This window comes from Nannospalax galili, unplaced genomic scaffold, assembly GCF_000622305.1.
Source record: "Nannospalax galili isolate Female #2095 unplaced genomic scaffold, S.galili_v1.0 scaffold467, whole genome shotgun sequence".
Lineage (NCBI taxonomy): Eukaryota > Metazoa > Chordata > Mammalia > Rodentia > Spalacidae > Nannospalax > Nannospalax galili.
In genome coordinates this window covers 406,048-429,844 of record NW_008357490.1, presented here as the reverse complement: position 1 = coordinate 429,844, position 23,797 = coordinate 406,048, and the positions used below count along the sequence as shown (strand labels likewise).

Sequence of the window (23,797 nt, the reverse complement as noted above, 5' to 3'; positions counted from 1 at the left end):
GTCGCTTCAATGCAGATACGGAACCACCTCTCCAGAGAGAAACAAGCGGAGGTCCCTGAAGGAGTATGTGATGCAACAAGACCTAGGTGGACAGACTGGTCACAGCCAACCCTCATCCATCCACAGAGGGGCTCAGGCTGGGTGCCTGGACTCTACTCAGTAACCTAAGAAAGGATGACCCTTAAAAGGCAAAAAGCAGAATTAAATGACCAATGGAAGACTGAGTTCTTCCATTTAAAGAGCATGTCCATACAGAAATGCTGATATTTAATATCAGCTCTTTTGAGAGGTTTTTCTGTTTGCGTGTTTTGTTTTCTGAGTCAGGATCTCACTATGTAGCACTGGCTAGCCTGAAAGTGGCTTTGTAGACCAGGCTGGCCTTGAATTTGCAGAGATCCACCTGCTTCTGTCTCTCAAGTGCTAGAATTAAAGGAGTGTACCACCATACCCTACTCACTTTTTAAAAATTATTTTAATTTTATGAGTATTATGCTTGCATGTATGTAAGTGCACCCATGTCGTACAATGCCCTCAGAGGTCGGAAGAGTGTGGTGGATTCCCCTGGAACCGGAGTTATGAATGGTTGTTAGCTGTCATGTGGGTGTGGGAATTCAAACCCAGATCTTCTGAAAGAGAAGTCACTGATCTTAACTGCTGAGCCATCTCTCCAGCCTCCAGCTCACTCTGACAGTTTGACTGAACCTAAAAAACTGTCAGTCATGACACTTCCATTTCCTGCCCCTTATGGAAAAGTATGGAAAATAAGATTAAACAAACAATCCTTAATTGTCCTATCAACCAGAAGCAAAATCTCCAGCAGTTTCCTTTTGTTTCGTTTGTATGCATGTTTAGAAATTTGCATATCTGTAAATATTTAGATGACAATACATTTCTATATATATTTACAAATGAGGAGTAAGTTTATGTGGGACTTTTTATTTTTATACTTCTTTCTTCAGAAGCATTTATTGAGTCAAATTTTCCCTCCGTCCCTCCCTCCGTCCCTCCCCTTCCTTTTTTCCTTATTTTGTATGTATGAATGTTTTACCTGCATGGCTGTACGTGCACTAGTCAGTACAGTGCCCTCAGAGGCCAGAAGAGGACGTTGGAGTCCTTGGAATTGGAATTACAGACAGTTGTGACCCACCATGTGGGTGCTGGGAATTCAACCTGAGTCCTCTGCAAGCAGCAGCCAGTGCTCTTAAACCCCAAGCCATCTCTCCAGTCCCTAAATTTTAAGGCATGACTCAGGCTAGGGCTAGAGTTCAGTGTAAGAGCATTTGTCTAGCCCATATGAGGCTCTGGGTTCCATTCCCAACATCCTCAGTCAATAAGTAAATAAATGGCTCTCAATTCATCTGGCATAACTTAACTATTTTCAGTTTATATCCTGTTTCTTGTTGCTATAAATGACATTCCAATATTATGTTAGAGTGTATCTAAATCTGACTGCCTGTCAGTATTCTAATTTTCTTGTCAAGTTGGAACCACAAATAAAAACAATATGGATATTTAATTAAATATAGAATTTAAAATTTAAAATCTGGAATTTAATTTCAGGGGATCCAATGCCCTCTTTTAGCCTGAGGCACCAGGCATGCATATGGTATGCATACCTATTAAAAAAACAACAGGGCTAGAGAGATGGCTCAGTGGTTAAGAACACTGGCTGTTCTTGCAGAAGACCTGGGTTTGAATCCCAGCACCCACATGGCAGCTAACAACTGTCCGTATCTCCAGTTCCAGGGGATCTGACAGCCTCTTCTGTCCTCTGCAGGCATTGCATGACACGGGTGCACTTACCTACATGCAGGCAATACACACATACACATAAAATAAAAATAATAAAATATTAAAAAAAACAACCCCCTCCAAACAACAACAACAACAACAAAACCCAAAAAATCTAAATCTGGGGCTGGGGAGATGGTTCAGCAGTTAACCAGAGTTTAGTTCCCAGTACCCATATCCAGCAGCTTACAACAACCTGGAACTCCAGCTCCAGAGGATCTGATGACCTCTTCTGGCCTTCATGCATACCTGCACTTACACACTGATACATACACATTCACATACATAAAAATAAAGTCTTTAAAAAGTAATTTTAATTCTGAACTTCTGAGTCAGTGCCTGCCTGACAATTCTTAAGTAACTGTTCTATGGCACTGATTTGGTTTTGGAACAATGTAGCTGTGCAGTAAAATTTTACAAAAGATTAAATAACAAGGATAAAACAAAACCTATAGCATCGTTTAGAAGCCCAAGTACACAGAACTCAGGGCAGTGATGGTGGGCCTCGCCAAGGATGAACTCAACACTGACAATGAGGAATGTGGGCCAAAAATCTGCAGTGAATGGGCAAGGGAGTAACAAAGAGGTAAGGAGAATCTAGAGTCCGGTTCTGATTACCCTTAGGCTACCTGCTATTTCTTATGAATGATCCGTTTTACCACAAGTGCAAAATCAAGATTGCAAGTATCACCATGGCTGGGCGATGATGCCTGAGTGTGACCAGGTGCCAGCCTTCCACTCCCAAGAATACAGCAAGGGTGTGGGCTAGTCTTCCCTCATCAGGGACTAGTTCTCAGAATATCTTGAGAATTACAGGTCTGCTCATGATAAACCAGAGAATGCTGAATTTTCTTATCAGAGCCTGAGCTTAAAGAAGGATGTGACAATAATAATAATAATAATAATAATAATAATAATAATAGAAAGTGGAAGAAGCAGCAGGTCTTGAAGAGGGCTGAGGTTAGAGAACAGGGAACCAGGTCAAGAGAGGCTCTAGGTCCACCAACACTGGGGCTCTACCATCATGGGGGCTCCACCACCAGTCACTGAGCGAATTCTCCACAACTGTGCTGCATCTCATAGACACATGGAAAGACTTCCTCCAAGCCCTGACAGACAGCTTTAGAAAATTTCACTTTAAAAAGTAGTTCTATCACAATACTCTCAACTTCTCCATATCGGGACAGATACCACACTTCTAGCATAAAGAATTGCCTTTGAATAACCAAGTGACACCAAAGTCTACATTCGAATGATCCAGATTTTCACAGATGATAATAAACAAGTAAAACATCCGATTATCTCTCATCACAGAGACTACCCTCCTATTTTTATGTCAGTCTCCAGAAGTAGGGTCCAAAAGATTAAATTGGAAACCAACATTTGGAACTTTCCAGAAGAACAGGATTCTTTTTCTCACCTTTTAAGACTGCTTTTCCTCGAAGCAGATCTGGTAGTTCGTTTAGTAATGCCTGTACTGCCCGAAAGGTTAGGTTCAGATGTTTTACAGCTCTGAACACTCGACTGAAGAATTACTCTGAAAATAGTTGGAAAAAAGTAAGATTATATTCACTAAAATAACTTTCAAATACTTGATGGAAAAATATTTGACGTTTTTGAACTTCTATGCAGTTTTTTTTTGCAAGCTGATAGAATTTTCCATAACCACATTTTCCATACATACACACACACAAAAAATGAAATGCATTTCTACATCAAGCTCTTTCGAAACGAAGCATCAATCTCATTTCTCTTTGAAGGCTACACAGAGATAACCAGGGTGCTCTGCTTTTGGAAAATGAATGACCTAGCATTATCAGCAAGTCACAAACCACGCAAATCTATCAGTCAAACCTGTCAAAGCAGATTCTTAGATTTCAGTCACAAAAACAAGTCATAAACCCTCAATTTTAAAAAGTTTGAATATAAATTTAGCAAAATAGCTCTACAGCATTCACTCATTCAAGCTGAAAGTAGACATAATTAAGTCAGTAATAGTTTTACACGACATGACAAAATTTTTAAATATGTTCAAGCAAAATTTCCATTTTGTCTGGATTATAACTGTATACTAAAGTAATCTCCAATTATCATAACAATGAAAGTGCAATCACTTCAATGCTGTGAAACTTGTCTTAATTTCTAAAACATGACAGAAGACTCTGAGGAAGAAAATTCATGAATCAAAAAGAACACAAAGGGCTGGAGAGATGGCTCAGTGGTTAAGAACACTGACTTCTTTTCCAGAAGACCTGGGTTCGATTCCCAGCACCCACATGGCTAACAACTACCTGTAACTCAAATGCCCTCTTCTGACCTCCACAGGCAAAAAAAAAGAAAAAAAGAACACAGAATACCCACTTTATAAGCAGACTTCATTATATTGTCAAGAGGAAAAAAAAAGCAGAAAACATCAAAAGATTTGAACAAGTCTTTGCTTTAGGACCATATGCTCCCATTTATTTGTATCAATGTTTGCTTAGCAGAAAGAGGAAACATTGACTTAAAAAAAGCTTTCTCCTCTCAGATTCAAACTCAAGGCAAGAAAGCCAGTAACAACTTGTGAGAACCCAGATCCTGAGAAAAAAGGAACTATCACAACTAAGCAGTCCTGCCTTGTAAGCCTGCGTCACAACCCTGGTGGCTGACAACCCAAACTAGATCTTTCGACTGTAGCACAGGTTCCTAAGTTCCTATGACAGTTATCCACGGTGATGCACATGCACAGTTAGTGAAATCCTAGCTGGGTATTTCATTGCTTGAAGAATCAGTGGGTTCTTCTGAGCAGTGGCTTTGAGCTGTGGAGAAGAGGCAGAGCTGACAGCCCAACACACCCACACAGAGGTTCTGACAGCCCCGCACCTCACAGGCAATCTGGCCCTGGTTAAAGTAGCCCAACTCAGGAAGCTGCCTGCCTGAAAATACTCAGCGCTCTGATAGAAACAGTAGGCACAGTCACGACTGTAGGATTCAAGGTGGAATTGACTGCCCTGAGGTATGAATTCAGCTCCCAAGAACAGGATTTATTGAAAACATATTTTAAAAATGACTTCAAAATTTAATAAGCTTGTAATAAAGATGTGATAGGCATATAATAATGGATATCATATTTATGAGGCATGATGAGACATTTCAGTATGCAGATACAATGTGGAACAATCAGACTGGAATAACTGGCTCAGCCATGACTTCATGCATTATTCCTTAGTGTTGGAAGCCTCCAAATCCCTCTCTCCTTAAAACATTCAGTTAGTTGTCGACGGGCGTGGTGGCACATGCCTTTAGTCCCAGCACTCGGGAGGCAGAGGCAGGCGGATCTCTGTGAGTTCAAGGCCAGCCTGGTCTACATAGTGAGTTCCAGGACAGCTGGGGCTACAGGGAGACCCTGTCTCAAAAAGACCAAAAAACCTTTAATCCCATCACGCAGGAGGCAGAGGCAGGAGGATCTCTGAGATCAAGGCCAGCCTGGTCTACAGAGCAAGTTCCAGGCCAGTTAGGGCTACAGGGAGACCCTGTCTCAAAAAGACCAAAAAAACCCCCCAAAAAACTTTCAGTTAGTTGTCAGCCACAGTTATCCTACACTGGGATACATGGAATATTAAAGTCACTCCTCTTATCCAACTGCTAACCTTTTTTTCTGGTAATACAAAATAAGGAAGAAATATTTATTCATCTCTCTTAAGATCCGAATCTAGAATTTTGCATAAAGTGGGGCTGGAGAGATGACTCAGTGGTTAAAAGCACTGGTTGCTCTTACAGAGGACCAGGTTTGATTCCCAGCACCTACGTGGTGGCAAATACCACGGCTGTTAACTCCAGTTCCAGGGGATCTGATACCCTCTTCTAGCCTCCTTGGGCATTGCATGGCATAAGTGCACTTACATTCAGGCAATATACTCATACATAAAAAATAAAAATAATAAATAAAATAATTTCACATAAAGGAAAGCAAACCAATGCTGACCCTTCTAGGATGCTGGGCAGGGTGAATTCTCAACTCTCTCAGCTGCTTTTTCTTTCCAAGGGAGAAAATGAAACAGTTTTTCTGAAGTATCACACATCTGTTTCAGATCATTTGGGGCCACTGATAGAGATTTACGTCTCTATAAAATTAGTATAAATGAATGTGGAATAATGATATTAAATAGTTACTAATTTGTGTGGAGCTTTGAAACTCAGAGAGAGAGAGGAAAGTTAGTAAAATTCATTAATCTTATCAGGAAAACTTCCAGTTATTTGTTCTGAGGGAAGAGTTAGCAGATCAATACTGTGGGAAAGCCCCAGCAACTACATATAGATATTATCAGCAACAGGCTGAAGGACCCAGATAGGGTGAGGGAAGCTGACCAGAGACTAAAGTGCCTCCCCTGAGGAACCCAGGGACTTACTGCTGCCACCCTCCAGCTTCTTCCCAAGCAATAGCAGAAATGTATTTCTCTTTTCTCCCTCTTCCCTAACAAAATCCTTGGTCCTCTCTCTGTACGGCATGCCCAGACCATAGACCACTGGCTTCTCTGTGGTGTCTCCGCACAAAACTTGGAACTGTCTCAGCAGTCCCAAATTTTGCACAGTGTCAATGTGAGGCACACAGTGAAGTAAAAACCCTGAAGGGCAGGTGTCTCCCATCAAGTCTCAAAATGCCTGGATGACTAAATCCAAGAGAATCCAGCAGGCAGCGACGCAGTGTTTCTAGGGACCACTGCTACAGAACTCTCAGCACGGTGTCCCACAAGACCTTGCACCCCTCTCCAGAAGCACTGCCTGCTCCTGACACAGAACACGAAGCAATATCTGGTCTAAGGCTCCAGGCCACCAGCTTAACCCGGTTCTCCATGGCTGCACCTCCTAGGCGAGGTTCCTCACAGGCCCACAGCGATGAACAAAGCAGTGAGCTGTCCACTCCACAAATTAAGCTTCTTCGGGAGAAAGCCCCAAACTAGACAAACTACACTGAAGGTTCTGCTTTGGTCTTGAAACATGTCAACCTCAGGTACAAGAAGTTATGCACCTATCTTACAGAGGACACTGAGGACAGGCGCCTGGCAGAAACTATGGCCCTGGAGACAAAGTCCCTAAGTATTTAGCAGCAACAACTCCACCCATTCAAAACATCTTTGCTACCTGGAACAGTCAGAGAAGAATAAATTAAACAATGTATCTTTGCTCTCCAATCAATAGGCAAGAGATGGGAAAAAAATATCCAAATAGTCTTATCAAGAAATCTGTCCATGTGAACATGAGACCACAAACTTGTCTTGGGCAAAATATTCAAGGAAATGCATTAAATAAATAAAACCTGTACAACAGGTTTTCTTGAATTTCTAAGAATGGACTCTGATTCAGCTTTAGTCTTTTCCAGCCATATGAAAACACTCAACGGGGCCACAAAGTACCAGAGTTGGTCATGATGGAATCCTACTTTGGAAGAGATCCTAGAAGGAATTTCTGCATTCTTTCAAAATTTCCAAGTCCAAACTGAGACCAAAAAAAAGTCATTTTTGGAATAAGTGAAAGAAAAGTTACAGAGAATAAGACTGCAGAGCCAGATAAGAGAGGGTGCCGGTGTCATGGGACATGTTCTCCCTCTGTGGGATTTAGCTGTGGTGTTCCACATGGAAGCTTCCTGCCAACTTCTCCTGCAGAATAAGTGTCTTCAGTGAGAAGGCTTTCCTTGTTGCCAAGGGTGACAGATCAGAGAATGCAGACTTGTATATTAACCTAAGAAAGATGGTCTGGCTATGTGGAAGAGCAGAAAGCGGAGACCAGAGCCTGAAGTGGAAACACACAAACACAGATGAGATGCAGGGCAACCCTGTACCTAACAAAGGTTTGAAAACTGTATGTTGCATATGTCTACAGAGGAAATGGAGAGGAGATCGTTCTGGATACCACAGAGAGGTGACTGGAGAGAGCTGCTGCATGGGCAAAAATCAGGCCCCAGTTTTCACTAGCCCTCAAGGCTGCAAAACCCAATCTTTGCTTTACTAAGACAATGACCTGGGAGTAGTGCTCTTTTGATTAGACTGGAGAGACACACTGAAAATACAGAACACCAGAAGGCCGTGTGTAGCCCCTGATGGAAAGGAAACCAGCCCAACTATCCCAACTACTTCAACATTTTTTGGAAGGAAAGAGAACTATTCCAATGCCCATATTTATAAATAGCTATTACAAAATATCTGTTAAATATAACCTACTAAACCATGTGCTATTTTTAAATATCCCTGCGATCAAAGGGATAGTGAGGCCCTCCCCCCACCACCATCCTATTTATCGGAAAGATTCAGAAAAAGAACCCTGGAAAACAGGCAAGCCAACAAAGCCAGGAGAGCCAGAAAGAGAAACACATGCACTGCAAGGACCACACTGGACACCAGTAAGCGGAAGGAAAGAAAAGGAACTGGAAACTTACATAGCACACTACGTCAAAGGGTCCGGATGGCTACTGGGTTCTGAAGCCATCGAGACAGAACACCAGGGTGGGAAGAATGTAGTCACACACAATCCACCAGATGACAACACTACACAGTGCAGAGGTCACCACAGCTAGGGGGCATCTGGAAAGGGGGGAGGGGAAAGAACAGATGTTCAAATTGGGAAGCCAAAATAAATCACGAAATAAAATACATAGAGCCACCTGTGAATTTAAGATACCCTAAATGGCCCAGAGCAGCAACTGTGATGGCAAAGGGGCGGGAAACAAGAGTGGTGGTGGTCCAGTTTCTGTTGAGAAAAAAATGCTGCCTTTAGTTTAAACAGGTTTGACACACAGGAACAAAGGGTTAGACTCCATCTCCAGTTAGCTAACCACCCCACTATATTAATTTACAGTACTGGAACTGGCCATAGTCAAATGCACAAATATGTTCATACAAAACACTACATGGGGAGAAGAGGAGGCAGAAACAACCTGTAGATTATTTAACAAGATCAGTGCAGGCATTATTATGAACAGGAAATCATAACTAAAACTCCTGAATCAGCTAAGAGGTCAACTGAACTGGACACTTGGGCAATGTGGATTATAAAAGCACACTCAACCCGGAGCAACCAATTTCACTGTTGTGGTCACAGTATTTTTCCTCAATTGTTTTTTTTTTTCAACTACGTAGGCATGACTGGCCTGGAACACTTTATGTAACCCAGGATGGCCTCCAGCTCACAAAGATCCACCTGCCTCTGCCTCCCCAGTACAGGGATGAAAGGTGTGTGCTACTATACACAGTTGACTTTGAATTTTTGATCTTCTTGCCTCTGTCTTCCAAGGGGCTAAAAGGCATGCACCACCATGCCAGGTTTTAGCTTGGTAGTGAGTGTGTGTGTGTGTTTGTACTGTATGTGTTCCTCTGCGTGTGTGTGTGGTGTGTGTGTGTGTGTGTGTGTGTGTGTATATGTTTCTGACTGTAGAAGCCAGAGGTCAATCAATGTCAGATGTCTTCCTCAATTGCTCTTGCTTTATTTTCATTTATAGTCACTGATTACAGTGTTTGTTATCTTGGTTGGAGTGATGAAAGTTGAGGTGTCCACACTGCAGATTTTCATTTGTTCCTCTAGTAAAACTCAAAGCCTAAGAGTTATTTTCCATTGCTGAAATGGTCATCTGTCTCTATGCACTGTTAAGAAAAATTTAAGTGATTTCTGAAGGTAATTACATTTGTTTCTACCCTATTACCATGTAGGACACAACTCTAACTCTACCCTTCATGCATCCCTTCACATGAACCTAACTACCCAGAGTGATGGGCAATGTGATGGTTAATGCTGTCAATTTGACAGGGTTTAGAATTACCTGTGAGCAGAAGCCCCTGGGCATGTCTGTGAGGGATTGTTTAGATTACATTAACAGGTGGGAAAAGACCCACTCTAAACATGAGCGACACCATTCCATCACCTGAAGTCCTGAATTAAATAAAAAGAAAGCACAAGCAAGCATCTCTCTGCTTCCTGACTGTGGATGCAGTGTGACCAACTACCTCCTCAACTCCTGCCACCTTGACTTCCCTCCATGATGGATGGTACCCAAAATAAACCAACCTTCCTTCTTTCACTGGCTTTTTTTTTGGTTGGTTTGTTTGTTTGAGACAGGGTCTCCCCGTAGCCCCAGCTGACCTGGAACTTGCTATGTAGACTAGGCTGGTCTCGAACTCACAGAGATCTGTCTGCCTCTGCCTCCCGGGTGCTGGGGTTACAGGTGTGCACTACTATGCCCGGCTTCTTTCAATGGCTTTTAAAAAATAGTTTATTATTTTTATATGTATGAGTTTATTGCCTACATGTATATAAGTGCACCCATGCTGTGCAATGCCCAGAGAGGTCAGAAGAGGGCAGTGGATCCCCTGGTACTAGAGTTACAGATAGTTAGCTGCCATGTAGGTGCTGCGACCTGAACCCAGGTTCTCTGCAAGAACAGCCAGTACTCTTAACTGCTGAGCCATCTCTCCAGTGCCCCCTTTTACTGGCTTTTGTCAGATATTTTAACACAGCAATAAGAAAAGTAACTAATATAGGTAATATGGCTCAAGTAATAAAAACCCACCAAGTCAATTTTAGCATTGACAACATACTTGCCATCCAGTCCTAAAGGTCAGATGGATGCCACAGTGCACACGAGTCACCATCCTCATGGAAGTCAGCATCACACAGGCTCTCCAAGGAAGGGGACACTTCACAATTTCTAATAACTAACTTCTCCCCAAATACTGACATCTTCCAAAGGAGAAACCAACGACTGAAAGAACAGTATTTGCTATTCTTACTATAACCTCCATTTCTCACTCACTTCTGATCTTGCAGATATTTATTTTCATATGACTAAATACCAATATGGAGGCAAACTAATTTACCCACAGTAATGCATGAGTCAAATGGGGAGGTAGCAACTGAATTGAGATTTCTCAACCCAGGCTGCTACTGAACACTCTCTCTCAGGGGCCTTTCATTTCTAAATACCAATAAAGACTTGGCAGGGAAAGAAAGCAAGCCTCCACGGACTTCCGCCTCTAAGCCCAGAGGGAGCCCCACATAAAAGCAAAAGATCTTGTAACAGGGAAGGGTAGGGAAGGCAGAAGGGATAACCAGGAGGCCACAGAAGAGGAGGAAGGAGATTTATTGCGGTTTTACCCAAGGACCCCTGGGTTTTCTAAATCGCTAAACTGCTTTTAGAAAAGCTTGAGCCTAAACATCTGCTGTTATGTGGGGGAGGGGGCAGCTTGAGGGCTGCTATATTGTTTTTAGGGTTCCAATTTCAGAAAGGAATTCTGAGCTCCTGAGCTCCCTCACTTCTTTGTTTTTTTAAAGCATTTTATTTCTTTTTATTTGGCTTTACTCTGAGTGCTTGGGTACCTGGCATCTTTTGATTTTTTTAAATGGGGGGGGGGGCAACGACAACTAGAAAACTAAACAGATGAGGGCACAGAAGGCCAGCCCCCACAATGGCTTCTTTAGCTCCCTCTTCTCCTTCCCTTCTCCCTCCCTCTCTCGCTTCCTTTTTCCTGGAGTGAAGAGGATTAAACTCAGCCCTTCTTGCAAACATTCCCTAACCAAGCCCTCACTACTCCAGCCCTCTAGCTGCCTTCATTTAGCCACTGTCACAAACAGCCTCCCAGGGTCTGCTGGTTCTTCACTTGTTTTCTTTCCTTTTATCATAAACCTATCAGCTATGAATGTTTATAACGTCAGCTTCCCTAAGAACAAAAACACAAAGTGATTTGAGTTCTAGAAAACACATTTCTGAATAAAGCAGGGAAGGCGACTTAAAGGAAAGTCCTATTTAATAAGAACTCAAAAAAAGATTTTTTTTCAGTTTTTTATTTATGTATATAAGTGTCTATGTATACTCCGTGTATGTATGTATGTGCCCTCATATGCCCAAGGAGGCCAGAGTAGGGTGTCAAGATTCCCTGGAGCTGGAGTTATAGGTGGTTGTAAGCTGCCTGATGTGGGTACTAAAAACTGAACTTGGGTCCTCTGCAAAAGCAGCAAGCTCTCTTAACTGCTGAGCCATCTCTCTAGCCTCTTGGATCCCCTGACTCCTAACCTGACTTCCAAAATGTAGGGAAAAACAACCTATTAAGAAATAAAAAGCTTGGGTAGCTCACAGAAGGAAAGATTTCCTAGGGCTTGCAGTTCAAAGGGTAGTTCCCTTGACCAGCAGCATGGGGGTAGGGGCACTTGCTAGAGATAAGACTCTCAAACTCCAGCTCAGAAGCGCCAACAAAAAGCTGCATTATGACAAGCTCCTCACATGGTGACTCAGCTCAGCTGGGTCTGTGTCCCCTGCTGGGGGCATTGCCTACCTTCCTTCATCAGACCTAGAATTAATTTCAGGAAAATTATTTCCTAAATAAAAAGCACTATAAAGGCCTCAGATATAAACCTTAATGAAATCAAATGGCATTTGGAGTTAAAACACCTCACTATTTTTTTAATGTACTTATTTCTAAGAAATAAATTATACAAAAGGCACCATTTGTATAAAGGTCTAGTTGACAGCAAAGAGAATTCTTAATAAATACTTAAAATCAGAATTGATGTTGTATATTTACATGGCACTTTATTTGGAAAACCTGGTGCTTAGCCCCTTGGAGAAGCACCCCATGCTAACATAACCATCAGAACTTTAAAATGTGCTGAGGTCATGCTGAAGAACCACATTTAACTAAAATTCTGTTCTCTGCTAATACAAACTATTTATGCCCTTATTAGTTTCTTACTGTATTACCAGATGTTTACTGTCAAAGGGACCTATCTCCAGCAGTCTTTTCTTACAGAAGGGCTGGAAATAGATAGGGTACCCACAGTGAAATGGAGGCTCCAAGAACAGGTACAATATCTACTAAAGAAAAAGGTGCCAGGCGTGGTGGCACACGCCTTTAATCCCAGCACTCGGAGGCAGAGGCAGGCAGATCTTTGTGAGTTCGAGGCCAGCCTGGTCTACATAGGGAGTTCCAGGCCAGCTGGAGCTACAAGGAGACCCTGTCTCAAAAAAAAAAAAAAAAAAAAAAAAGAAAAAGAAAAAGAAAAAAAAAAAAGAGAGAGAGAGAGAAAGGTACAAAGGCTACATATTTTGGTTCCCCATTTGTATACCAGTCCTGGATGGCTCCTGTAGTTGGATACAGATGAACACACCTGTACTTAAGAACTTCATGAGAGTACACCCACTAACTATGTGATTTCTTATTCTGGAGCTCAACCTTTGCATATAATTTGAAAACAATTCGCCAGGAAAAAATATATACAAAACAGTCTGGATGAATTCATTTTTACTGAAATGACGTAATGACCTTAAGACATCATGGAACAGCCAGGTATGATGGCACATGCCTTTAATCCCAGCACTTGGGAGGCAGAGGCAGGTAGACCTCTGTGAGTTTGAGGCCAGCCTGTTCTACATAGCAAGTTCCAGGCCATCTGGGGCTACAAGGAGACCCTGTCTCAAAAAGACCAAAAATAAATAAATAAATAAATAAAATATATCATGTGACAACTGACCACTTTTTGCCGTGTGGAGACTGATGATCAGCATACTACCTCGGTGAACTGAAACAAAGTCACATCTTAATAACCATGGACAAGTCTGTTATCCTAGGTCTTGACATCTGTCACTCTCTTGAGGATGTCACAGCTGGTTATCTACCGACCAAAGTTTTCTTATCACTGCTTTCTTCCTTAGAATGGTTCCTGAGGTTACAGCAGAATACACAGATACGTGAACTGCTGAGAGCGTCCCAGGCAAGCACCTCTAGATTTTAAATCACACAGGTGATCATTGCAAAGTGATGTAAAGAGCATGCAGCTAGGGAGAAAAAAATGCGCAGGAAAAATGTCTACAAAGGACCACACACACGTTAGACAAGAATGACCACAGTAAAGGAAACCACTCACGTGAGGGGAATAGCATTGGCTTTGGATTGTCTCCGACTTTTCAAGGCCCGAAGTCTATCTCCTTGTGTCACGCCATTGATTTCGTCGTCATCACTGTACTGTATGAGTGAAAAAAACACTGAGCTAATGATTCACATTGCATCTGCTAATGCAGCAGCAAAGAGGGTCTTTATCCAGATACATGTGTGTGTGTACACGCGCGCGTGCGCACACACACACAGGCATGCATACTTGCAAACACATACACTTAAGCATTCTTCTGAACACTATATTTCAAAATCAAGCTACCAGTCACATTTAAAGACATCCAAGCCTGACTTGCAGGGGCACAGGACCTGATAGCCCTCTCTTCATAAAACAGATGAAAAAGAGATGCAGTGGGGTTTTTATTTTAAAACTTCTTAAAACTTCATCATTCATTCACCACCACTTAATTTAGCACTGTGGCCTGATAAAACCATGTCTCTAAAAGCTCTTCCTTTGAGAACCATTAACACACCTGTGAGGCAATGAGGACAGGAGGAACGGAGACACGGAGTAAAGAAACCCATCTGAAGAGCTTATTTCCAACTGCTAATTTCCACCTTGCTTAAGGGAGCAAGAAATTTAGTTATATGGGCACACAACTTTACTTTCAGTCAAGTTTATATATCTTCTTTAATCCCAGCACTCAGGAGTCAGAACCAAGTAGATCCCTATGAGATCGAGGTCTACATAGCAAGTTCTAGACCAGCTAGGGTTACAGGGAGACCCTGTCTCAAAAAAAAAAAAAAAAAAAAAGTCACCTCAAAGAGGCCTTCCATCTAAAAAAAAAACCAAACCAAAAAACAAACCAACCCCCCCAATCAAATGTGCTTTATTATTTTACCTATTGTTTCTCCATGCCCTACAAGGATCTCAACAGCATTTACAGCAATAAAAACAGCATGATTGGGGTAGTTCCATTACCGGCTCAGGTTCTTGCTTGTCTTGATTCTCGACCCCATTTATTGAAATGTCATCAACACCAGAGAGAAGTCTAGATAAGGCTGCTCTGTGGGGTCCATTCTCCTGCCCTTTCAACCTTTGACGGTAATAGTCGCCTTCCAGCCAGAGGCTCGATTGTTTCCTAGAGCATTTATAAAACATCAAAATACAGCTTTCCAGAAATACACATATTTTCCCTACCAAACTGTCTGCTGTTACAGTTGACAAGCTTTAGGTATACTCACATGACCAGAAACTGCTGCTGAGGCCCAATCACCGAGCCGGGCCTACAGATTCTGAGCCAGGCAATGGTCTCTGCTGCTGTCATCCTGTAATGCTTCATGAGGTAGCAGCCTATCAGAGTGCCTGTTCGACCAAGGCCAGCTAGGAAAATAAAACAACTGATAAAACCTGACCTCACAAATGCCAGAACTTTCTTAACATGAAGAAACAATCCTTTAAAGCCGTCCCACAGGTCTGCCTCCCTCCACAATGGTTCTTGAGCTCGGTCTGAAGAGGTTTAAAAAGGCCAGTGCCTAGTGTCACCCCCAGGATCTAAGTGATGAGTAGCCCAGTCTAGCAGGGCCTGGACACATGACCTTCTAAAATCCCCCAGAGGCTTCGATGTGGAGCCAAGTCCAACCATATTTTCTACCCAACTTTTGTACCTGTACACATTCAGCTTTGGGGGAGGGGTGCTGGGGACAGGCTGGACAAGCACTCTGTCACTGAACTATACCCTCAACCTCATTTTTCCTTTTTTAAATTTTAACTCTTCTTTGTTTGGGGGTTGGTTGTGGGGGTGGGACTGTGTGTGTGTGCGCGCACGCATGTGCAGGCACACACACACACGTGACCACATGTAGAGGCCCCAGGTTGATGTCTAGGAGTCTTCCAATTGTTCTCTACCTTATTCATTGAGGCAGGGTCTCTCAATTGAACCCAGAGCTCATCCATATAGCTAGTTTGGCTAGCCAGCTTGCTCTAGGGATTCCCATCTCCTCCTTCTCAGATTTAAATTACAGGTGGGCTACAATAGCCATAGTATGTATGTGGGTTCTGGGGATCTGAACTCCAGTCCTCACATTTGTGTGACAAGTACTTTAACTGCTGAGTCTCCTCCCCAGCCCTCTTCTTTCCTCTTATCAAAATCATTATTATTAACTCTGACAATAGTTAACATGTTGAGTAAATGTGGAAGGAATCTTTGGTTAGGTTTAGCATTTCAACCTATGCATTTAGCCTCCATAATGTGGCCAGTCCTCTTCCAATCAGCTGAAAGCCTGAACAGAACAAAAAGACTAGGCTCTCAGCCAGAGCAGAGTGCTGCAGACTGCTTTCACGCTCCATCCCCACCAGTCTCTTCACACCTCCAGGAGGCTCACAGCACAGAAGATGGACTCAACAACTCCACAATTCTTTTTAGTAAATTGTTCATCTATATATACAGCCTATTGCTTTCGCTTCTCTAAAGGACCCTCTGTAACACACATGTGAATTAGAAGTGGGGTGCTGCTGAAACAAATACAGAAAACTGTGGAAGTAGCTTTGGAACAGGAATGGTTCAGAGAGCACTGAGGCAGCTGAGGAGAAGCCCAGGCTGCTGTGCAATAACTTGCTAGACACATGGATGTTAAGGACCATCCTGGAGCAATTAGGATGAAAAGTTTCAGTCATTCACCACTAAGTGTGATGGTGGCTCTGGGCTTTTTATATAGGGTTTATGCTGAGGTAGTCTCCTTCCGGTCCTCCTTTGAGTGTTTTTATCAGAAAAGGGTACTGAATTTTGTCAAATGCCATTTTGTCAAATGCCAATAGAGATGATTATGTGGGTTTTGTGTTTCACTCTGTTACCATGGAGATTTACATTGACTTTTCTATGTTGAATCACCCCTGTAATCCCAGGATAAATACCACTTTGTTGAAGTGTATAGTATGTTACTGTATTGTATTGTTTTAGGCAGGGTTTCCTTTAGCCCAGACTAGCCTCAACCTCACTAAGTGGATGAAGATAACCTTGAACTTCTGATCCTCCTGCCTCCATCTTCCCAGCGCTAGGATTACATGCTTACACTACCACGCCCAATTTATGCAGTGTTGGGGATTAAACTCAGGACTTCATACATGCTAAGCAAGCTCTCTACCAACTGAGCCCCAGCCCCTATAATCCTTTCACTATGTTACTAAGTTTACCTGGAAGGCATTTTGTCCAGGATTTTCACAATGTTCCTAAAGGATATTGGTCTGCTGTAGTTTCTTTGCTTATCTTAGGAAGCAAGGTAATCATGACTTTATATAATGACTTAGCAAGTCTTCCTTGTCTTCAGTTGTTAGTAAGTCTAAGGATTGGTGTGCACCCCAATGAGGCATCAGCTCCAGAGCTTTCCTTTATCAGGACAGTCTTCATTACCAAGTCAACCATTTCTATCTATTTATTGCACAGTGATTCTGTGTTGGTAGGTTTTGTGTTTCCAGGAAATTTGTCCATTTTATTTGGATTAGCTGACTTTAAAAATATATATATTTATTGTTTTTATTTTATGTGTAGGTGTGCACTGCCTGCATTATGTAAGTGCACCTGTGTCATGCAATGCCTGCAGAAGTCAGAAAAAGGCATCAGATCCCCTGGACCTGGAGTTTCAGATGGTTGTTAGTCACCATGTGGGTGCTGGGAACCAAACCCAGGTCCTCTACAAGCGTAGCCAGTGCTCTTAACTGCTAAGACATTTCTCCTTAGATTATCAGATTTTTTTTTATTCTACAATTGTTCACAGTAATCTCTCTCTCTCCTCTCTCTCTCTCTCTCTCTCTCTCTCTCTTTCTCTCTCTCCCCCCACCCCCGCCCGCTCTATCACTGTCTACCTTATTTCCTTGAAACAGGGTCTCTCAATGAACCCTTAGCTTGCTTTTGGCTAGGCCCAGTAATCTTCCTGTCTGTCCCCCTCTCCTCCCACCCCAACAACTCCAGTGCAGAGGTTACAGACACATACAGCCATGCCTGGCATTTTTACATGGGGATTCAAGTTCAGTCCTCTTATCCCCTGAGCTATCTTCCCCAGCCCAATTCTTTTATTTCTATAGAGCCATTTCTGAGGCTTTTCTCTTCACCAGTCTAACTGAAGTTTGTGAATTTTGTTACTCATTCTAAAGAACAAATCCTGGGCTTTGTTGACTTTTGTATTGGTTTTCTACTTTTCACATCTGATATAGTATTTATATTACAATATTTATAAACAATAATGGCAATATTTTAGAAGTGATAACACTAGTCTTTATAACTGGCTATGCGTGCATTTACCTTTACTAGATACATGCTTCTTCACATATCTTTGAGTGAGCATCTGGACATTCTACTGACAGACACCCTGAGCATATCTTAGAGTCCCCTGGCACCTGACAGCTGGGAGTGGCTGAATTTCTCCCTAGTTTTGAAGGAATTTTTACCAGGCTTTAGGATTCTTTGCTTCAGGGTTTTCCCTCAGTGCTCTGGCCTCCAAAGTTTCTGATGAGAAATCTGCCAGTAGCAGGAGTGTTTCCTTTGCATGTGACGTCATTTCTCTCTTGCTGCTGTCAACATGTCTCTGGCTTTAGACAGTAAAGTGTCTTCAGTGAGTTTCTGAGATTGTTCTTTCTGGAGTTTGTTGAGTTTCAAGACTGTTTATGTTCAGGTCTCTTTCATCAAAGTGGGAAACTTTTCCAGGCAAATAGCTCCTTCTTTTCTCCCCTCCTTCTGGAACTCCAAGTGTGCACATCTGCTCCACTTGGCTGAACCCCAAGCGCTGCTACATTTTGTTTCCTTCTCTTCACTCCTCATCCCTGCGTTCCTCAGACTTGATGACCTTGTTAACACTCTTGTTCTTATCTTAATTACCACTTCTTCTTCCTGTCTGTTCAAATCTGCTTTGGAATTGCTCCAGTAAATTGTTCAAGTCATTTCCAGAATTGCTTTTTGGTTTCGTTTTACGTTTTTTTGATTTTTAATTGACATTCCATTTTGTTTATTTTCTTTTCACTGTGAGCACCCTAAGACAGCTATTTTTAAATCTTCTGCCTACAAAGCCCACTATCTGGTCTTTGTCAGGAATAGTTCTTGATTGATTTCTTCTTTCTTTTTGAATAGGCCACACACTTTTCTGGCCTTTTATTTTTCCTTTTTTATGCCTTGTGATTTTCCATTGCAAACTGAATATTTGAACATTATGATTGTGGCTATATCCATAACTACAAATATAGTCTTAACTCCAGAAATCAATTTGATAGTTTTCTTTCCCTCCTGATGTTGGATTAATAATTATGTCTCCCCCCATCTTCTTAATTAACTATCTTATATTAAAGGTAAATAAATCCTAGTATATTCACACAATACGTTATTACAGTAATTCATTCACTCATGGAACATCTAGCAACAGGTACAGTTATAACGGCTGGAAGCATTGTTAGAATTTGGTCTCTATCGGGCAAGTGGCAGTAAGTCTTTCCTCTATCACTGATGATCCTAGAACCTACCACACTGTAGGTGCACAACAGACAAACATGCATTCCAAAGCAATAACTTTGTTGGCTTACTTATCAAAGAGTTTAATATATTTTACATATGATTTTAGAGTTTCAAAATCATTCTTTCAGGCCAGTGAGATGATGACTCAGTGGGTAAAGGCACTTGCTGCCAACCTAATGACCTGAGTTCAGCTCTGGAATTCACATGGTAGAAGGAGAGACTGATTCCAGCAAGTTGTCCTTTGAACACCACATGTGCATATTTGCACATGTGCACATATGCTAAATAAATAAACAATGTAATAAATTAAAATCCTTCTTTCAAGAATGAAGGCTGTGTCACTCGTGTGTGTTCTGCCACAGAACATAAATGGATGGGTACACTTCTACACATACATTCATAAACGTATGTATATCACCCTCTAACCTAGACACACACCTTTGCAATGTACTGCAATGGCACCCTCAGCATTTTCACAAATATCCAGAAACTCTTTGACAATGGCTTCAGCAGGGGTGCTGCCATCCGGAAAGAAAAGGTCATAGTGATGGAAACCAGCATCTGTAAAGCGCTTCGCATCATACATCCTCTTATTCAGACGGATAATGGTAGTTACATTGTGATTTTTAAAATACGGAATATAGGTCTCAGGAGAATGTTGGTAGTAACCTACATAAAGAAATATACAGGTATTATAAAAGGCAGATGGAAAACAGCTTCACTTATAACTGGATGGAGACTGAATATCAATTTGATTATAACTGTAAAAACAAAAGTTAAAAACATTAAAACCCAGGGAGAACAATGTATTCAAATGACCAAGTATGCTTAAATCATAAAGACTAAGTTACACATAGTCTAATTCTTTGGTCTCTTTCCAACCTGGGCTGGTTCACCTCTCCCTAGGCATCCTGGAAATCTTCTGCTTCCAGGAGGCTACCATAGGAATGCTGAGCCAATCACAGACCTCCAATTAGCACAGTGCACCACAACCCAGAACTCCAGACTCAACTGTCCCTCAGCCTCACATGTAGCAGGGATTACAGGAATACACTACTGCACCTGCACCCAGTGGTCTTTTTCCAAAGCTATACTAGTTTGATAGTTTTGCATACCACTTTCAAGTCTGGATCTTGAATGAGGTCCACAGAAGGCAAGAAATCGGTTTGGTATTATCCAGTTGAAATCTCCATTTTCTGCTTTCTGCAAAAAAAAAAAAAAAAAGACCAGCACAAGTCACCTTTGAACCGAATATCCTCCCACCTCCCTGCTCAATACTGGGCTTCTCAAAGGGTTCAACATCATTTACTTTAGCATGTCAGCTGTATATTAATGACCAGGAAACAAGTCTAAAGTTTGCCTGCTTTGAATAGCCCCAAGAATGGCCAACTTCCCCTTCTGTCAATCACCCTTTTTCAGTGTTTCTTTGCTTGGGTCACCAACCCTTGAAAACATGCTATGTTCTTGGTTATTATATCTCAACTACTTTGGCTATCTGAATAAATCTCATTCCAGGAAGCTAATTCTTATTAATACAGCACACTTTCTCTAAGTAGGAGGGTTCTGCAAGGCCTCCATTGTCCTTAATAGACAAAGTCATTTCCAATGTGAACAATTTTGACTCGAGTAAAAAGAGGAAGAGTCAGGTAAAATATACTTTTCCATAATAAGAGGGCAAATCTAAAAGCCAAACTTCGTGCTGTGTATGTATATGCACGTGTCTGTGAGTGCATGTGAACATGTGTGCAGAGGCCAGGGGACAACTGTCGCTGTCATTCTCCAGGTGCTGCCCGCTTTCTTCTTTCCTTCTTTTTGAGACTGGGTTTCTCACTAACCCTGAATACTCGAAGGAGGCTAGACTTGTTGGTCAGTGAGCCCCAGAGATAAGCCTTCTTCCCTGCTTAAGACTGGAATTACAAGCACAGTCTACCACAGCTAGTTCTTATGTGGGTTCTGGGGATCAAGCTTCGGTCCTCATACTTTCCTACTGACTGAGCTATCTCTCAGTTCCCAGATAAAAAATATTAAGCAGAAAATTAAAAAACAACAAGTATACTGAAATCACAGCATACCTGTATGAAACTCTAAGTATCACTGGCATCTAAAACATGTTATGTCTTGTTATGTTATTAAGTCTTTTGAACTGAGTTACCATTACAGTAACTATAATGGAAATGTACTGTCAATTTAATAGTAATTATGGTGGTTTCAATGAAGTGTCTTCCATAGGATCAAATATCTGAACACTAGGTCAGTTGGTGGTGCTGTGTGGGGATGTTCAGGAGGGACTCCCTTGCCGGAGGAAGCACATCAGTGGGGGTGGGCTTTCAGAGTTCATAGCCACGTTCCATCTCCAGTTTCTCTCTCTCTGCTGCTTGTGCCTGTTTGAAGATGTGAGCTCTCAGCTTTCTGCTCTGGCCACCTCTGCCACCATGCCTTCCCACCATGATGGACTCTTATCCCTCTAGAACCATAAGCCAAATAAGTTGCTTTGGTCACGATGCTTTATCTCAGCAACGGAAAGTAACTAATACAGTAAAAGAAACACATTAATGAAATGTGTAACACAGACTTGTTTTTTTGAGTCTTGCATGCTTTATTCACTAATCATCAGTCAGTTACTTTGAAATGATTTAATATTGTATGATGTGATTCACAAATTTTGAAGTATTATAGCCAAAATATAAGCATTCTTTTAACATTGTTATCACAATGCTATTATGAAATCTAAAACTTTGTAACTCATTTTTGGGTATTATTTGTTTTTGTACCTACAAGTTTGCCTATTTTCTGTTTTCTATAGTTTGGTTGTAGCAAATTCAAATAGGGTCAGTGATTGTAATTAGGTGATGAATGTATTTCTCATTTCTTTCTGAAAATTAATTTTAAAAATTGATGCATAATAATTACATATTCTGTGTTGTATTATTTTGATACATGTATACAATATATGATTATCAAATTAGGTTAATTATCACATTACCTCAAATATTAATAATTTCATTTGAAGAATATTTACATTTTTCTACTATAAATAGTTTAAAATGTACAACAAATTATTGCTAACTACAGCTAATGTTGTGCTATAACTTTTTTTATTGAGAATTTCATGCATGTATATAATGTAGTTTGATCAAATTCACCTCCCATTCCCTTACCTCCAGCTCCTCTCCTATCTCCCCCACCACTTTCCCTCCCAACTCATGTGCTTTCTTTTCTTTCTTAAACCCATTGAGTCCACATAGTGCTTCTTGTATTTGCATAGGTGCAGAACATCTACTGCAGCAAGGGTAGATTTTAAGGGGCCACATCCTTGAAGAAAAATTACTCTTCCTCCCACAGCAGCAATCAATTTCCAATAGCTTCTCAGCTAGGGGTGAGACTCCATGAGCCCCTTCCCCATCCATGTGGGATTTTGGCTGGCTTGATCTTGTGTAGGTCTTGCACATGCCATCAGTCACTGCGAGTTCATGTATGCAATGACACTGCCATGTCCAGGAAATAATGTTTTGATGAAGATGTCTACTATCACTGGCTCTTACAATTTTTCCTTCCCCTCTTCCATAACGGTTTCTGAATCTTGGAGGGAAAGAATGTGATACATAATTCCCATTTAGGGATGAACAGTCTCTCTATTTTCTGCACTTTGACTAACTGCTAGGTTCTGAACTAATCACCACACACTACAAAAAGAAGCTTGTTTGATGAAGGATAAGAGATAAACTAATCTATGGGTATAAAGATAAGAACTTAGGGAGCAGTTCAATACTTTATCCATTTAGAGAATACTAGTATTTGATTCTCCCTATAGCCTAGGACCTAGGCAGTCATGGGCTTTTGACTCAGTTAATAGCACAGGGCATGAGTTCTGTCTTGTAGAGCGGGCCTTATATCAAGTCAGAAAGCATTTGGTTACTCCCATACCATTCATGCCACTACTGCACCAGTATCTTATCTTGTCATCAGACCAGTCCTTATTGTAGCTTGCAGGGTTCACAGGTGAGTAAGATTTTTTAATTTTTAATAACTACATGATTAAAAGAAGCATTTCATTACAGCTTTAACATATTCAGTAACACATTCCAGAGCAACAGTACATCTCTTTCACAAGTGGCTGCAACTTTCTAGGTTCACAGTTGAATTAATTCAGTTATACAATATTGAACTCAGTATAAGCCCTGTAAGACATAAAATTGAATGAGTTTTTAACCTTTAAAAAAGATTTCCATTTCATTTTAGAATATATTGTTCCTTGCAGAAAGACTCGCTGTTTTTGCTACTAACGCTGAGATGTTGGTGCACACATCTCTAAGCTGTATATATCTATTACTAGTCATAATCGGTTGCACTTCGACCCTTGGTGCCTGTGTACGTCTATAAAGTTATTGGGTAGATTTCAATGGTAATGTTTATCACCTCTACTGATAAACATAACGTAAATTTCCATGCTTCCTCCTCAAATATAATACATTTTTAAAAAATCTGTTGATTTATTTTGTGTCTATCACACAGAACATCCCAAACCATCTTATTCAACTATATACCCACTTCCCAGATGGCACCCTCCCATAGCCTCCCTCCCCCCACTAGGGCCCTTATACTCTGATATCCCTGCAGCTGTATTTGTATATTTCTATAACTATTCATCTAAAGCTACCA

General features: G+C 41.3%; 1 protein-coding gene across 1 annotated transcript in view; it reads right to left on the bottom strand.

Moving 5' to 3' along the window:
* The window catches only part of Cdc14b (cell division cycle 14B), a gene marked incomplete in the record, with an annotated part of 126,801 nt that overhangs the window by 6,151 nt on the left and 96,853 nt on the right, over positions 1 to 23,797 (bottom strand). Inside the window, 6 exon segments of the mRNA XM_017794870.2 lie at positions 3,212 to 3,328; positions 13,675 to 13,772; positions 14,623 to 14,782; positions 14,886 to 15,024; positions 19,577 to 19,807; positions 20,254 to 20,341. Of these exon segments, the coding sequence (XP_017650359.1) occupies positions 3,212 to 3,328; positions 13,675 to 13,772; positions 14,623 to 14,782; positions 14,886 to 15,024; positions 19,577 to 19,807; positions 20,254 to 20,341 (833 nt within the window).